Source organism: Tursiops truncatus, chromosome 15 (genome assembly GCF_011762595.2).
Source record: "Tursiops truncatus isolate mTurTru1 chromosome 15, mTurTru1.mat.Y, whole genome shotgun sequence".
Lineage (NCBI taxonomy): Eukaryota > Metazoa > Chordata > Mammalia > Artiodactyla > Delphinidae > Tursiops > Tursiops truncatus.
In genome coordinates, this window is record NC_047048.1 from 76,164,815 (window position 1) to 76,183,212 (window position 18,398).

General features: G+C 50.5%; 1 protein-coding gene across 2 annotated transcripts in view; it reads right to left on the reverse strand.

Annotated features, from left to right (window-relative positions):
- Positions 1–18,398, reverse strand: part of NFATC2 (nuclear factor of activated T cells 2) — a 143,029-nt gene that overhangs the window by 51,345 nt on the left and 73,286 nt on the right. For both annotated transcript variants that reach the window (XM_019944039.3, XM_019944041.3), the window contains exon 6: positions 14,196–14,336. In XM_019944039.3, the coding sequence (XP_019799598.1) occupies positions 14,196–14,336 (141 nt within the window). The remainder of the gene's footprint in view (positions 1–14,195; positions 14,337–18,398) is intronic.

Sequence of the window (18,398 nt, forward strand, 5' to 3'; positions counted from 1 at the left end):
AGGGGGGGTGTCCAAAGACATGCGGTAGACAGTTATTAAACCAACAACTGGCACAGTCCAATAACAAAGGGAATGCTTTCAAGGAAAGAAGCTGAAGGTTACTAAGCAGAGAGAAGATGCCAGCTTCCTGGGAGGCTGGAGAAAGGTCCTACATAGGGACGATCTTTTTATGTCGCATAGGTTCACGCATAGGTTCACGCACATCTTCTCAAACCTTTCCCTGCTTCCCCTGTGCCTCCAGAAATACCATCTAAAATCCCACGGCGGCCTTGAAGGCCCTGCCCCACCTTGCTCCTGCCTCCGTTCCAGCCTCTTGGGGCACCATTCTCACCCCTCCTACTACTTTTTTTAAAAGCCAACTGGCCTCACCCCAGAGCTCTGGCTTGTTTTGTGGCCTATAGTGTGGCTTAGCAGCTTTTTAATTAGCTGCTGCCATTTCAAAATGAGATTTCACCAGAAAATGACGTTTTTGCTCCTGAAAAAAAAAAAAAAGAAAATTCAGATGGTCTGGCCACTCTGGGCACCCCCGACAGGAACTGGACCACGGCGGCCTCTCCGGATGGTGCTGCAGGTGCCACCTCACCACAGCCCCCTGGCCCTGGCCCACACATCTCCCATCTACCTTCCAGGCCCTACCTTAGTGGACCTTTGAGAGACAGGTACCTCTCCCCACACCGTGACGAGGGGAACTTGTCAGGGCTCTGCAGAAAGGCCCTCCACTGGGATGTGCCTGAGGTTTTCTCAGGACTGTACGACATTTTGGCCAGAAGAAGCCACCGCCCAATATCATCTCAGGCAGCGTCCCACTCTGCTCCTGTTTACCGCCACCCCCCCCCCAAAAAAAAACAAAGACAGACCCCCCAGCCCTTTCCTATCTGTCAGGACAGGAAAACTCGCTTCCCTTCCTCCTGGACCACAGGCCCCTTGCTCCAAGGACCTGACCTTCTCTTTGCTTCAAAACCAGAACCACGTGCCCAGGAGGCCCTTGGCCACCACAAAGCCCAACAAGGGCCCCGGTGTGTCGACACGGGGCTCCCAGCATGGGCCGCAGAGGGTCATCCCTCCACCTGCTCACTGAGAAGCCCTCCCACCGCCATCCCCCGAGCCCCAGCCTGGCAGCCAGGCGGCCACACCCCAAGCTCCAGATGTCTGCCCAGGAAAGCAGCCTGTGGGGTTTCGGAGGAAATGCCTACTCACCCAGCGTCCTCCAGCGACACGTGTACTGGAGCCCCCAGCGTTCTCGGGCGTGTTCCGTTGCCGAACAGACTTCCCCTCTATGGGTCACCAGAATGCTCTCCATTTTATCCTACATACCCCAAACTCCGGAATGGACAGACCCAGCTTTGAATCCCTCCTTGTGTTGCCCCCAGTTAGCTGTGTGAGCTGGGATAAGATACTCTACCTCTCTTTGTCTCTTATCCAAAATACGGGGATAATCAGAGCACCTACACATCACAGGTTCATTCCAAGAGAAGAGACCCAGACAGAGTATAAACATTCAACAGACATTGGCAAGCATTAGCAGCAGGGCTAGCAGCAACAGATGATATAAATATTGGCTCCTTTATCATTTTTTTGCATTTGTTCCACGATTGAAAAAAAACACAAGCATTTTTCAATCAGAAAATAATAAAAAACATTCTCTGATTGCAGTTATAAATACATTTGCCTGCAGGCATGGGCTGGAGGGAATTTACAAAAGGACAATGTCTGTTACAGGAGACAGGTGGCATGGTGCCTGAGTTTCTTTCCTTTCAAAAATGGGTGTTTACACCATTATCTCAACTTTTTAAAAGCCCCAAGGGCAGCTTCAGGCATCTAGCCTGGCTGTGCCTCTCCCGGCCCTGCACTCCGTTCTGAACAAACCAGCCCTCAACGGGAAGTGACAGCTGCCGTTGCGTCCTTGATGCTACATAGCATATGGTAGACACACCAAGGGGGCTGGTCTCTAAGGGGAGCATGCGGCTTACAAAACACCTCAAGGCCATTCCTGGGCTCTTCTTCCATCCCCCCACCCCACATGAAATCCCAACTCATAGGTCCTGGGTTTCACCAAGAGAACATACTAATCCCATCCTCTGAATGGACCTTCCAGGAGGCAGTGGAATCCACAGTAAATGCTGGCAGGACTCTCTCAGCCTGATGTCACTCTGACTGGGTTCAAGTCCCATCACTGCCATGTACTCGCTGTGTGGCCCTTGAATGGTATCTTAACCTCTGTGCCTCAATTTCCTCATAGGCCAGACAATAAACTTAATTTCTTGACTTCAAAGAGCTGTGGTAAGAATTCAAATAGAAATTGCACGTAAAATCCTTAGCAAAATCCCCAGCCCACAGTGAGCACTGTTATCACTATTATTATTTTAGAATTTGGTATCTTAGGTCCAACTTTAAGGAGAAAGAATTGGCTGGCCATCTCGACCCCAGTATTCTGGTGGGTATCACAGCTTCTCGTTTCAGTTCTTTGCACTACACTTCTCATTGCAAATAAATAAAATGGCCATAGAAAGTATTCATTGATAGGGACAGACTGAATCGATCATGGGCCATCCATACTTGGTATGGTATAGAAATATCTTCAAATAAGGACGGTCATGTTTTCTGACCTAGAAATGCATCCCTGCTATATTAAAAAGCAGATTTTTTTTTTCTTATTTCTTTTTTTTTGGCTGCGTTGGGTCTCCGTTGCTGCACGCGGGCTTTCTCTAGTTGCAGTGAGCAGGGGCTACTCTTTGTTGCAGTGCGTGGGCTTCTCATTGCAGTGGCTTCTCCTGTTGTGGAGCACAGGCTCTAGGCATGCAGGCTTCAGTAGTTGAGGCACGTGGGCTCAGTAGTTGTGGCACACTGGCCCTAGGGCACGCGGGCTTCAGTAGTAGTGGCGCACGGACTTAGTTGCTCCATGGCATGTGGGATCTTCCCGGACCAGGGACTGAACCCATGTTCCCTGCACTGGCAGGCAGATTCTTAACGCTTGGGAAGATTCTTAATCAGGGAAGTCCTAAAAGCAGAACTTTTTAAGTGCAGCAGACTAGTACATGAGGCATGACATCACTTTGTGAGTCTATAAACATCTCTGCTCATGCTTAAGGAACCTGTGCCCCAAGCTGCCTGGATAGTCACAACCCCACGCCTGGGACTGGATGGATGGGGTGAGACCTTCACATCTTCCTTCACATGATTTAAGAAACATGGTAGAATTATGGGCGATTTTAATTGATGTGCATTTTTAAAATAAAGCTTTTCTCTTAAGAAAAAAGTATATTGCAACTGCCTGTTGATTTGTCTGTCTCCCAGGAGCCCCCTGGGGCCACGATCTTAGAGGGAGGCTGGGCATGGACCCCCAGTGTGGATTAAGCTCCTACGGCACAGCAGGCCCCCTGCAGGCTGCTGGGGCCTTGACACAAGCCACACATGCCCTCTTGCCCTCAATGGCCCCCAGACAAGGAGGCAGGGCCCTGGGTCCCACCGGAGCTCAAAAGAGAAATGGATTCAAGGTTCCTCACCTCTGCTGGGATGGGGACACTGCCTCCTTCCTCAGCTTCTGACCCCCGACTCAGCTCCGGATACACTGGCCTCCTCTATCCCTCCAACAGCCATGCCTGCCCTTCTCCATACCTCACCAGGACCAGTTCCTCCCCATCCTTCAGGTCTGGCTCAGGGAGGTCCCCCCATCCTCTGTCAGTTTCTTCTCCTACCTTCCACTCTCTGACATCATTTTATCAGCCCACTGGTTTTCCATCTCTCTCTCCTGCTAGGCTGGGGGCTCCCGGAGAGCAGGGCCACATGGCGGTCTTGCTCTTGGCTTTCTCCCCAGCACTACGTGTCTGGCCCTTAATAGATGCTCAATAAACAATGGTGGGGCTTCCCTGGTGGCACAGTGGTTGAGAGTCCGCCTGCCGATGCAAGGGACGCGGGTTCGTGCCCCGGTCCAGGAAGATCCCACATGCCGCAGAGCGGCTGGGCCCGTGAGCCATGGCCGCTGAGCCTGCGTGTCCGGAGCCTGTGCTCCGCAACGGGAGAGGCCACAGCAGTGAGAGGCCCGCGTACCGCAAAAAAAAAAAAAAAAACAATGGTGGACTAAATGAACAAACTGACCTCATATTCCCAAGCGCTCAGCCCACAGCCAGAGCTCAGGAAGTGTCTGACTACTGGCCTCTCCAGCAAAAAGACCCCACAAAGAGAAATCACCGAACCCTTGTAGAAGAGTCCTTTCTGTGAACGGACTGAGGAGGAATGAGCCTGGAGTACAGATGCAGACAAGGAATGAAACTCAACCAGAGCCGCTCAGCCCGAGTTCGAGATGACCCACCTCTGGATCCCTACCCCAGGTCTGGGACTTGGAAAACCTGCCCAGGACAGAAGAGGCTCAAGAAGACCAAGTCTGCTTCTTCTGCTCTGGCTGAGATGAAATAAAGGACTTCGGTCTTTCAAGCAGATGTTCGGGCAAACTTCCCCTGTCCTAAATTAACACGGGCTGGCAGCCAGCACAAAACAGGCTCTTCCAAGTCTTTACTCAGAGGCGAAGAGAAAAGAGCCAATTTCTTTGGGCAAAGAGGTTGGGTCTAGAGAAGACTTAGCGAGACTCTGCAAGAGAAAAAAAATGGGGTGGGAGGAAGCGCATGGCCCAAGTAACACCACAGCCTTTGTTTTAACTTGGCCGCGGTGCCAGGGGAACAATGCCTCAATGGCCAGTGCGTCTGTGGACGGAGGGCCCCTGTACTTGGGTTTGCTGAGTGGATTCTCTTTGCAGGCAGCTCTTGAACCCTACGATGGAGCAGAGCAGCAGGAAGCAGCAGGGCTGGCGCTGGATCCGGGCTACAGCCTTAGCAGTCAGCCTCGTGTCAGCAACGGGCTCGTGTCAGCACTCACAGCAGAAACGCGCACGCTTTCAGGAGGAGGAAAGCAATCCGTCCTCACTGGGGCCGTGAGCGTGCCACCGGGCTCGAGGCAAACGGAGAGGAAATCAAAGTGTCTGCTTGGGTTAGGAAACTGTGTGTGACGCTTCCCAGGCCTGGCCCTGCTTTTTCAAATTAGCTAGATGAAGATGGTTGAAGTCATTTCAGTCTGCTCTTTACGACTGCTAACTAGCAGGAAAACGCATGCTCCCTGGATGCACGGGCTTAATGAGCCCAGCAGATGGGGGGACTGGGAGTGGCCCCTTAGTTAGGATTTCCCCCACCCGAAATGGTACCACTGCCCCTGTGTATTTCCTGAGAGCTGGAGAGGAGTGCCTTGATTCCCACACCCCCCACTCTCCTCCTGCCCCGCCACTTCCTGGTGGGCTTACCTGCCCTGTCCCACAACTGCAGCCGCTGCTCAGTCACCTCCCAGCTTCCACTTGTCCCTGCACCCAACCCCCAAAGACCATTCTCCATCCAGATTGCCAGAGCAACCTTAAAAATGTAAATGAGGGCTTCCCTGGTGGCGCAGTGGCTGAGTCCACCTGCCGATGCAGGGGACACAGGTTCATGTCCCGGTCTGGGAAGATCCCACATGCCGCGGAGCGGCTGGGCCTGTGAGCCATGGCCGCTGAGCCTGTGCGTCCGGAGCCTGTGCTCCGCAACGGGAGAGGCCACGACAGTGAGAGGCCCGCGTACCGCCAAAAAAAAAAAAAAAAAAAGGTAAAAATGTAAATGAGATCATGACACCCCCATGCTTAAAAGCCTCCAAGAGCTACTCGCTTTTGGAATGAAATCCAAACTCCTCGCCACGCCTACATGGCCCAGAATGACCTGACCCCCCCTCCCTGGCGACCTCTCCAGGCTTGACTGGTGTCACACTCCCGCTCACTCTCACCCTGCACCAGCCACCTGGGTCTGCTTTCAGTTCCCCAAACACCCCAAGCTCATCCCCATGCTGAGATCCTGGCACGGGGCAGTTCCTTCTGCCCTGGACACTCTTCTGACCATCCACATGGCTCCCTCTTTCCTGCCTTTAGGGCTCTGCTCAAAGCCACCTCTTCAGGGAAGCCCTCCCTGACTGCACTGTCCATGGTTGCCAGATTTAATAAATAAAAATACAGACCGTTCAGTTAAATTTGAATTTCAGAAAATGATGAATACTCTTTTAACTACCAGTTTGTCCCAAGCTCTGTGCCACTGCACAGGACATACTCATACTAAAGAAATGCACTGCTTGAGATCCGAAATTAACTTAGCATCCTATATTTTTCTCTTAACTTCCAGCCCCTTTGCTCTTGCTCCTAGGACTGGTTTCCCTGTCTTCACAGCACTCGCCCTGTCTCAAAGTGACCTGCTTATAAACAAGTTTGAGACTGTCCACCCGCTGAGAGCAGGGATCTCGTATGTCATGTGCCCCCAGTGCCTGGCATAGAACCTGCACACAGTAGGGGTTTAATAAACATCTGGGGAGCAACTAAGGCAGTCCTGGGGGCTGAGTGAGCAGAGGAGTGAGGCTAAAAGAGCAACAACAGGTCATTTACATAGAGGCCGGATTTCAGCTCATCTTTCATGCCTCCAGGGGCACCTCTTCTCAGCGATGGGCTGTCATCTCTAGATGTCCCACGCCAGCTCACACAGTCACCCTGGGAACTGGGAAGTGGGAGTTTGGGAACCCGCCTTCCTCTGATGTGCCCTGTCACCTCAAGGAAGTCTGCCAATCTCCCTCAGTGAGTTGGCTTCCCATCTGTAAGATGGGGCCAGGGGGCGGGCCATTAGTCATGTTGCCTCCACTGTATCGGGTGTGACAGCAGGAGTCTGAAGGGTCAAGGTTGAGAGGAGGGGAGAGACGCACCCGTGCCAGGAAGGATTCTTCTCCCAGACAAGAAACCAACACAGGCCTGCCTTCCCCACTCCCTGTTAAGTAAACTGAGCTCCCAGAGGACACATGGAAGGTCAGCTGACATTTTCCGGGCACCTCCTATGGCCCGACACTTTCAGATCCTTGATCTCCTTTTATTGCTGAAATACCACCAACACCATTTTAGAGATGGGGAAACTAAGTCCCAAAGCACATAATATGAGGCCTATCCAGGCTTCAAGCCAAATCTGCTGGGTGATCCCAAACCCAGCCTGCCGACCCCTTAAATACACACAATTTTTACTTAAAAAAAAAAAAGTATGCAACCACAACTGTAGGGGAAAAAAAAATAACACAAGAGGGTGTCAGGCCATTCATCAATAAAAGATATCATGATTTTCTCGACGGAGGTGGAAATTCCAGCCTGCTAATTGCAAATTACAGAACGTCTGTGGGCGCCAAGAACAATCTCTGATGGTGGCAACACTAGGACCCGAGTTAATTAGAAAACATTTCTCTGTGTCCTCTTTTTCAGGCATTTAAACAGAAGGATCCTTTCACTCCAAAGTCTGTTCTCGCATGCAAGAGGACTGAAGTTTGGGCAAATACTCAGCCCTCTGAAAATAAGACCATTTTCTCTACCTCCAGTGGGGCTCCCGAGTGGCGATCTGGCCTCTTTGGAGGAAAGCTCTGTGTCCCAGCCAGCTGTGTGTTAAGGGGTGGGCTCCAGCTCCGGGGGCCAGTGACACCGTGGACGTGAGTCACCGAGGGCAAAGGTCTACAGAGCCTTAGTCATGGGCAAGCCCAGCTTGGAGTCTGACCTCTCCCAGTGGGAAGACCAAAGCAGAGGGACTCCCAGACCAGGTCAATTTTTTCAGAAGACACCAGACCGGGTGAAGCCCAACCCACGGAGAAAAACAGGTGGGAAGAGGAGGTGTCTTCTCTAAGCGAGTTCCAATGTTTCCAGGGCACTAATTCATGGAAAAGTACTTAATTTAGCAAAAAATTTTTATTTTAAGCATATGCATTTGTATTTATCAAACAAAGCTCAAAATACAACCTTTGGGAACCTCCAAGTCATAAAGTGACTCACATTAGGATATGATGACTCAGTGGGAAAGAGGGAATTCCACCACCCACGCCTCCTTTCTAAAAAATCAATTTGCCCTCTCAACAGGTGATAGGAGCCTCTGCCATCAGAGTGGTCCAGAAAGTCGTCCAACAAAACAAAACACAAGCTCTCTTCAAACAATTTAAGTTTCAAAGCTGAGTAATCCGACGCGGGCAGGTTTCCAACCTACGCCCCCGCGGGACACAGAGAGCCAGGGAGCTACTTGGCTGGGGCCGGGGGCCTGAATTAAGAAAGATTTACCAGCTGAAAAATTCCAAAACCCTGTGTCATGTGGAGGAACCTTCCAAAACATTGGATCCCACCCAGGCGCAGCGAGTCGCTCAAAGCCATGGCAACCCGGTTTCCGCTGCCACATCACTTTTATTTTTGTGTCCTTAGATTTTTTCCTGTTTTGCAATGTTTTGCTGGGACCCCCGACTCCGCCTGAGGCCCGGGTGGCCGGGCGCCAGGGTTACCAGCTGAAGTCAGGAACAGCCTGGACTTCCCGGCGTGACCTTCGCCTAGAAGGTTACACATTTTTTAAATTTCACAGAATATATGAAGGCTTTTCAGCAATGACTGAAAATGGTAAATAGGAAAGACGCTGATCGTTCTGCTGGGTTCCTCTTTGTCCTCTTGGATGTGCCTAGAGAGATTCCTTGGGGATTGATGATAAATGTTGCCTGGGATGCCAGCTCTGTTACCTGCTGTGAGCTGACCTGGGGCCCACGGCTTGACCTCTGTGAGCCTCAGTTGTCTCATCTGTAAAATGGGGGTAATGCACCTGCCTCTCGGGGCCAGTATGACTATTAAAGGAGAGGACACATTCATTCAACAACATGTATAAGCACCTACTAAGTGCCAGGGGCTGTTCTAGATGCTGCACATACAGCAGCAAACACCACATCCCCGTCCTCAAGGAGCTCTGACGCGGGAGACATCAGAGACAAGATGATTCCGGCAGAGCTAACTGCTACTGGGAAAACAGGGCAGGGCAATGGGACAGAGAGGGACAGGGCTGTGGCAGGGGTTGGACAACTTCAGAGCAGTTGGTCAAGGAGGGGCTCCTTAAGAAAGTCGCCCTGAGCTGAGACTTGTAGGAGAAGGAGGCCACAACCCATGAGGAAACAGCACAAGCAAAGGTCCTGTGACAGAAAGGAGTGTGGGGTGTTTGAGGACAGAACGAAGACGGTGCGGCTACGGCCAAAGGAGCAAGAGGGTGAGTCCAAAAAGCTGAAATCAGAGAGACGGGCAAGGGCCAGCACATACGGTCTCCTGGAAGTCATGCAAATGATTAAAAATGGTAATAAAAACAATATAATAATCATTACTATTACTGCTGCTATAAATAAGATGCCATTTTCCAAAACACCGAGCTTTTCTAACTTAAGAAACACCACGCTACCCGTCTCCTACTGTGTTTCCACCGTCCTCCAATTTGTCATCCTGCTGGAGTGGAACTGCCAATTCCATCTCAGTCGACGGCTATAAAAAGAACTTTGGAGCTGGTGGTGCCGATGACCCAACAGGGGGGCTAAGATTAGCCCAGGAGGCTGTCCACCTTTCCTTAATGTGAGAACCAGCTGGGGTTCCCCTTCCTTGGAAAACTTCAACTGTTCCACTCCGCCCCACCTCGCAGCGGCCCTGCTGGCCAAACTGTCCATGGAGATGGGAACGGGGCTGCGTTTTGGAAAAAAGAAGTTGAGCAACAGGGATTCCCCCTGCAGAAGGCAGTCCTGGGCTGGGAGGCAAGTTCTTGGGGTCAAAAGAGCAGGGCTGGCTCCCTGCAAACACAAGACAACTCCCCACTCTGTCTGTCAGAGCCACCCGGAGCCAGACGTCCCACGAGAGAAGCCCACCACTTCTCTGAGGGCCCAGGGACACCTCAGACACCCCGGCTTGTCTGTTGGCATCGATCCAGGGACCGTATTCACCCCAGGTTCTCATACGTTAGGCATGCCACAGTCCTAAATGGACCTACCTGGCCTCGGTGACTTGCTGCAGAATTCAAGAGTCCAGCTCACCACAAAATGGTTCAAGTCAGTGGCTCAGAGCAGCTAAAGGATCTTCAGACAAATTAACCTGGTTCTGAACTTTTTCAAAGTAGAAAAGCTAAATGATCAAGGATACAGACTGTAGAGCCAGGCTTCCTAGGGGCCAACCCAGCACTGCCATTTACCAACTGTGGGATCTTCGATAAGTTATTTAACCTCTCTGTGTTCAGTTTCTCATCAGAAAATAGCTATCTTGTAGGGCTGCCACGAGGAATCAGATTGTTACTACATATAAAGTGCTTAGAACAAGGCCTGGCACATAGTTCATTATTACTTATTCTTGTTTTTCAATGTCTCTTGGTTCCATGAGATAAAATCGTACCCATCCTTGTCCTTCCACAGCCAAGATATGATGATGATAATGAGAATAATAATAAAAGCTGACATTTAATGAGCATCTGTAAGGTGCTAAGCTCTATGCAAAGAGCCTAAACTGTATCATCTCATTTAATCTTGTCTCTCAAGTGAAGTAAATCATCTGTATTTTACAAAAGAGGAAATATTGGCTCAGAGAGGTGACATGACTTACCCAGGATGACAAAGCTACCAAACACAGATCATGGGTTCAAACCCAGGCCGTCTGACCTCAGAGCTATGCTGGTAACCAGTGCAGCTTACAGCCTCCCAAAGTCTGCCTGCCAGGCCCGCACTGGGGCAGTGTGTGTCCAATAAACGATGTCTATGGCCTAAGCAATGAGAATACTGGAGAAACCGTAAAAATAACAACGAACACTCCACAAGCACGCCCGACGTGCTGAGTGCCCGCTGCTTGCTTATGCGTTTAACTCTGGGAGGGCAAGACCGTCATTAACTCGCTCACTGGAATCTGAGGTCCAGGGAAACTGAACAACAGAACGACGCTGTATAATCTGCAGGTGAGTCCGCTAACTTCTCCAGGCTTAGCCACCTGCCTCCCGCAGGTGTCCGGTTCGATGAGACAAGATGCGGAACGCAGCAGGCAAAGGGCCCGCCCACAGACAGGCTTCAATCAGAGAAAACTATTGTCATTCCTCTTCTTATTAACATGCAATTTTTCAAAGTTGAAACAGACTCTCCTCCTCCCTTCAAGAGGTAAACTGAAATTTCTTCTGAAACCAAGAGAAGGAAAGCTAGAGAGTAAATGCCTTCCATCCAGCCAGCCAGCCAGCAAATACCTACTGGAGGCCCTTGAGTAGACCTCACAAGCTCTCTAGACAGTTTAAAGCTGTCTGGCTCCTAATTCCACAAGGAACTTGGTAGCACCTGGCCTCCAGGCCATCCCTGCACACTTCCAGCAGCCCCTCAAAGAGACTGCCAACCTGGACACAGAGAACAAGGTGTCTGTATATTACCAGCATTTCCCCTCTGCCGATAAGGTGCCTTGAAGCCACACACTTCTTGTGAAAGTCAGCAGATGGCCAGCAGGATGATTTCCTGGTCCTGGAGATCCATCAGGTAATGTTCACTTGGCCATTTACATTTCATGCCACTCTCCTGCTCAAGAACCCACCATGACTCCCTATTACCTTACTCACGTGCAGACTAAACCAAAGCCATGTCTCTACCTGGCATCAGGAGACCTCTCTGCTCTGGGCTTCGCCTGCTCATCAAAGCACGTCCTGGTGATAACCAGCCTCTACTCCAGCCACACAGGTTTGCTCTCTGTCTCATGAGAGCCTAGTACCTTCTTGCCGCGAGACTGCTGTTCCACCGCCTGACAAAGTCTCCTCCAAAATGTATCAAGACACTTAAAAGTGCATGCCCCTTGAACGCACTACACCACATGGAGGCCTCAACCCTAGGAAATAACAGTAACAAACAGCGTTAGCTAATACATATCAAGCACTTGGCCCTCCGAATCCACAGGTTCCACATCCATGGATTCAACCAACCACAGATAAAAATATCCCCCCCAAAAATTCCAGAAAGTTCCAAAAAGCAAAACTCGAATTTGCCATTCACTGGCAACTATTTACATAGCATTTACCTGGTATTAGGTCTTATAAGTAATCTAGAGTGATTTAAAGTATATGAGAGGATGTGCATAGGTTCTATGCAAATACTACACCACTCTATACAAAGGACTTGAGCATTTGCAGAGTTTGGTATCCACGGGGATCCTGGCACCAATCTCTTGCAGATACTGAGGGACAACTGTACCAAGCATTTATGAACTCTTAATCGTAGGACCACCCTATGAGGTAGAACTGCCACCATTCTCTTTATACAGAGAAGGAAACTGTTGCCCAGAGAGGTTAAGTAACTTGCCCAAGGTCCCTCAGCTAGAAAGCAGTAGACCTGGGCTTCGAACACAAGCAGACTGGCTGGAGAACATGAGTCCTTACCTAGCTGACCAAAGGAATATCGAGGATGTTCATCACTGAGTTACTTACAATAGCACAGAGTTGGAAGCAGCCTAACATCCAATAAAGGGAGAATGGTTAAATAAAGTACTGGACAACCATATGACAGATGCAATGCACCCACTTACACATCTGCGTTGCTCTCCCCTCACGGCGCCACCACAGCCCCTCAAACCCGCAGGGACTGACCACATGCCTTCTGAACCACTCAAACCCACCTGTCCGTCTCCCCACTGCCACAGCCTGACTTGATGCCCGTTTCTTGTGGGGTTTTTTTGGCAACGGCTTCGTCAAACTTCTTTAAAACCACCTGCCTTCTATCACGCTTCCAAAGTGTAAGGAAGCAGTTGTCACACCCTAGTCACAGGGCCAGCCCATCTCACGAGGAGGCTTTGTGTGAATTGGGAAGAAGCACCCCTTCTCTAAGACATTCCGCTTCCTCCCATCAGAAGTTTAGTAACACACAGCTCCAGGATGTATCCAGTTTGAATAGCAGCCCCCAGAGGAGGTACCCTCATGCAGCGCAGAATCCCCACAAGTGGACAACCTGCCTGTGACAGTCTGTGGATCCTCCTCAGGGCAGTAAACAAACAGACAAACACCCCTTTGAATTAACTGGAAATCATGTCATAGGAAGAAAAAAAAAAAAAAAAAGCTTGGCCTAGCATCGATAACTATCAAATAAATTATATAACCTGATATTTTTCCTACTTTTGATCACTGTCTTTCTACCATGTCCTCATTGGTAATCACATTAACAGACAGTCCATATAAGAAAGAATACACAGGTCCAATAAACAGAAACATTAAACCTCTCATAGCAAAGGAGCGCCAAGTCAAAACAGTACCAGTTCAGCAAATATTTTTTTAAATTAAAAAACACGGCACTTCTGGGATGGGGTAAAACCATCACTGACACAGTATTGGTGGAAGTTTCCCATTTGTATGTTTCTGGAAGGTAATTTGAATTCTAGAAGCAATATGTATTGCAAGCTCTCGAAATGATTATCCAAAACTGTACTCTGGAATAAACCCTAAATAAACAAAAAAGATACACATGGAGATTCATGTATAAGAAGATTAATTAATCCTCCAAGTATAACAAGATTAACTGCAGTACTATTTATAATAAAAATACAAGCAGCCAGTATTTGTTGACTAACAATATACCTGGTGCCATTATAATCACCTGACATGTATTAACTCATTTAATCCTCGCGACAACCCTATGGGGTGATAACTCTTGCTATTATCCTTCTATACATAAAGAAATGGAGGCACAGAAAGGTCAGGTGATTTGCCTAAGATCACAGAGCAAGCAAGTAGCAAAGGCAGGATCTGAACCCAGGATACCCAGGGCCAGAGCATGCACGATTAATCATTGTGTTGCTAGCCCTCCCTTCTTGATAACAGTAAAAAACTTAAAAGAATGTGTCTCCTGATGTGAAAATATAATTTTTTTAAAAAACGTTAGGGGTGGGGGGCTTCCCTGGTGGCTCAGTGGTTGAGAGTCCGCCTGCCGATGCAGGGGACGCGGGTTCGTGCCCCAGTCCGGGAAGATCCCACATGCCACGGAGCAGCTGGGCCCGTGAGCCATGGCCACTGAGCCTGCGCGTCCGGAGCCTGTGCTCCGCAATGGGAGAGGCCACAACAGTGAGAGGCCCACGTACCACAAAAAAAAAAAAAAAAAGTTAAGGGTGGGCAAAACTTTATCATCCAACAAAACAAGCAAGGATGAGTTAAAATACATTATAACACGCTCATGCAATGGTGAACCGTGTCGATATCAAGATCACTGGAGACAAGGGAAATTTCTCATGGTAAGGAGAGCAGGACAGGAAACTACACAATGGGATCTATCCCCCAAATCAATGTCATTGGAAAGAAAAAGATGGTCAATTTTGTATGGCACTCAGAAGGCCCCCTGACCTGTGGTCTTCTCGGTAAACACGACTTTGGACTCGGCCGTGAAGTTCTGTCCCGTGAGGATCATCTGCTGGCCCCCGTAGACCAGGCAGCTGTCGATGTCTTGTCTTTCCACCATGGGCAGCTCATGGGCGGATCGCTGGGCTGCGGGCGGGAGAAAAAGAAGACAGTGTGATGACAGGAGACGCCCATGCAGAATCGTCCAGTGATTTCACGGGAACGGGACACAATGCACTCTGCCCACCTTGGTCACTTGTTGTCATTGCAAACATGGAAGCCTCACCCCTGGCAACCAGTGACTATGCAAATGTTATGTTCTTGTCAAAATGCCCCAAGTAATTTCGGCTAATTTTCTCCTAACAACACTTTTCATTTTCGTGAATCGAGAGACAGATGCCTGTTCTCCTTTGAGGGAGGAAAGGAGAGTAAGAATTTGATTTTTTTTTTTTTAATAAAAGGATGGGCAAATCAACTTTTTTGTAAGAGATTTCCTTTGCTAGAACATACTCTCTTCTCCTGCACTTGATGTCAGCAACACACGAAGGGCTCACGGATGTAAACTTCAGGACCTGATTCCTAAAGGTTCAGATGCCTTGGCCTTGGAATTCGTTTGCCATCCTGAACATGATTTGCCCCCATCACTTCTCTGACCACACTTCCTAGAACTCCCCCTTGCTCACTCTGCTCCAGTCACACTTCTAGAATGTTCTCACCATCTCTCAAACATACATCGCATGCTCCTATCTTTCAATGTCTGCCCCTTCAAGTCTTTCTCTCTGGAAGGTTCTTCCCTGATTACCCGCATGGCTACCTTCCTTACTTCTTGCAGGTTTCTCCTCAGATGTCACCTCCTCAGGGCAGCTTCCTTACCCCTACCCTTCCATTCTCCCCCTCAGAGTTAAAACAGCAGTACCCATCCTCTCTCCATCTGTCTGGCTGTGTCTCTCCCTCTTTCCCCTTTATCCTGCTTAATCATTTCCAAAGAACTTTCCACTTTCAGACGCACTACATGTAGCTTTATTGGTTAATCTGTCTTTCGTCTCTTCCCCACGAGAACGTGAGCCCAGGAGGGAGGAGCGTCGCTTTGGGCATGCTGTGAGCCCAGGGCTGGGGACAGTTCCTAGGACTTAGCAGGGGATGCCTGAGATGGATGGATGCAAGTACTGATAGATGGAAGGAAGGGAGGAAGGGAGGAAAGAAAGAGAGAGAGAGGGAGGGAGGGAGGAAGGGTTGATGGATGGATGGAGATATGTATGGATACAGATGTGTCTCAATATATCTTGACACACATATACATATCGATATCTCTACACATCTGCACCTACATCTTCATCTGTATCTACAATGAGGAATGGCACAGGTTGAGTGTTTAACCACAATGACATATTTGAATGCTCACAGTAACCTTCTAAGAAAAGAAGTACTAAAATTATTCACCTTTGGGGAGCAAACGAAAGCCTAGGAGAAGTCAGATGGGGTGACGCTTAGATCTGACCCCTCCAGAACTGGTTTGTCCAGCTCCAGAACCCCATCTCCTAGCCCCTCCAGCCAACCAATTCTTCTGAAGGTAGGCTGCAGGAAAGAATGAAGACCCTCTCCAGATGCCTTCCCTGGGCAGGGTGAGAAATGGGTCCCATCCAGCATGAGGGACCATCTCCTCGGCCTCGCCTTGGCAGCGTGGGCCGAAGAGGCCGGCCCTCCCTGGGTGAGTCAGCCTGAGCTCCTGGCGTTCCTCCCAGAGCCCAAGAACTGGGCAGAGGGCCAGCCCTTTCCGTGCCAGGGGCCTGCGGACCTCCCCATCCGGGAGCCGGGGACGCAGCCACGTGAGGCCCGAGGCTCAGACCCAACCCTGTCCTCCTGGCTGGCCTGGGCCTCCAGGTCCAGCACCCCCCTCCCTTCGGCCCCAGAGCCACGTTGAAATCAGTCCCTTCAGGAGCCGCCACACACTTGGTGACATTTAAGGAGTCTGCTGCGGGCCAGACGCTCCCAGACACTTTACACTGAAAATGCAGCCGGATGACTCTCAGCGATGGCCCTGCTGGTATCTTCCCATCCCAGGCTCGGCCCAGGCTCTCTGTTCCCAGGGGCCCACCAGCCAGCGCGGTTCTAAGGGGCTGCCAGTTAAGAGTACGTATTAAAAAGGCCTCTCTGCAGAAGCTGCTAATTTCTCCCACATGGGCCAGGTTATTAAGCCTTTCTTTCAACAGAGGAGTTCTGTATGACTTCCTAATTGAGCTGCCACCAATGGGGATTTACTAGCAGTGAAAGCAGCAGCCACACCGCCTAGAAGAGCAGGTCCCAGCTTTTAAGATCTGCCTTTGATGCATTCAGGGGGCCAGTGGGGGCTTTTGGTCCCAGGGATGGGTGGGGAGGCGGCAAGAGCCATCCTTCCCATTTTGCAGGTGGAAAGCCTGAGTCATGGCTCCTGGGCAAGCCGGCCAAGGGCTCCCAAGCCAGCGAGGCCGGGGCCTGGACGTGGCCATGAGCTCTCAGCAGTGGGCGGGAGGCTGGGCCAGACGGCTGCTCCGTGAATCACTGTGCATTGCTGTGAACACAACTCTGCTATTTCCTGAAGCAAACTCATTGCTTCTCCCTCCACAGCCTCACAGTTTCAAGCAACTAACTGATTCTCCCTTTGCCAAGTCTGCATTTCCTGCTCCTTCCCCTTACTGAAGGAAAACTATCTTTTCTAATGAAAATTTAAAGAGTCCAGTCCGGCTTCCTGTGAGCTCTTATCTGGACTCCAGTCTTGCAACTCGAAGTGTGGGCCGAGCACATCAGCATCAAGGGAAGGGGGGGCGGTATTATTAGAGGTGCAGAACCTTGTGCCCCACCCCAGACCTACTGAACCCACATCTGCAGCTTAACAAGGAATCCAGGTGATTCTTATGAGCTATCAAGTCTGAGAAGAACTGCTTAGTGCTGGCTACACATTAGAATCAGCTGGGGAGTTGAACCAATAATGACCCCCTGGCCCTAATTCTACCATTTTACAGACAGAAAGACAGACGCTCAGAACTCGCTTCACGGAGAGGCAGCTCCTGCCTGGGTGAGGCTGTCGTGTTGGAGGGTCCTCAGTTCCAGCGCAAGTCCCCACCAGGTGATCCTTGCACAGGGCTTCCCAGCTCTAAACCTCACTTTTCCCATCTGAAAAATGGGGCTGTTAGCAGACCCGTCTCACAGGCTGTTGTGAGGGTTAAATGGGAGAATTCACAGAAAGTGTACTTGGCTCAGTCAACACCGGCCAGTATGGCGAACAGGAAGAGCTGGAGCTCCCTGAGCAGCTGCCCTGTGCTCAGCGCCGGGAACCACTGTTGTCTTGTCTTAGCTATTTCACCAAGTAAGTACGGACCGTGTCCACGTGGTTACACACAGTACTGCTCTCTTCACTGCTGTTCTTGGTGGATCCCGACCCAAAACCCAGCTTTCTTGGCCCTGAATCCCAGCATTTTTCAAAGGGAGCTTCCCGGGTCACCTGCAGCCTAATCACCTGGTTGGGGGAGGTGCTTAATAAAAATGCAGCTTCCCCAGGCCACACCCCCAACCCCCCGCCCCAGAATCTCCTAGAGGAGCCTGGACATTTGCATTTAAACAATCTTTCCAGGCGACTTGTTACACACATTCTGTTTGACAGCCAGGTCTCACACTTAAGACGCCACCTGAGGACGAGAAGACCTCCTCCAGGGGAGGCCCCCCGCATCCTCAGAGAGCCCAGAGGCAAAGCAAATGAATCCAATTAGCCCCTGAAAGAGGAACTGAAGACAGGCAGACAGCAACCAAAACCACCCTCCTGGGGTCCACTTCCTTCTCCCTCTCTGACGCAGCCTCCAACACCTAGGGCTACTAATTGGGGTGACACGGTCCAGGGCCTATGGGAGGGCTCTCTGCAAGCCCACTGGGCGCCCCAGGCCTGAACCACCACCCGCAGCCGTCCCCACCGAGTCCCATTCGGCTCTTGGACCACTGGAGATTCCAGACCGTCCAAACCCCAAACCCGGCAGTGTTCTAACCAAACAGGGGGCCACCAGCTTAAAGCCAAGCCCACGGCCCAGGTCTCACCTGTGGGTGGAGGCTAGACCCTCAGCTCTGGCTTAAGCGTCAAGGTGGCCCTCGAAGCCAGGAGACTACCTCAGGCTTCCCTCCTGCCCCTGGATTCTCGCGCGTCATAAAGTGGCTTGGGGCTCCTCTGTTTTATGAGCTCTGAAT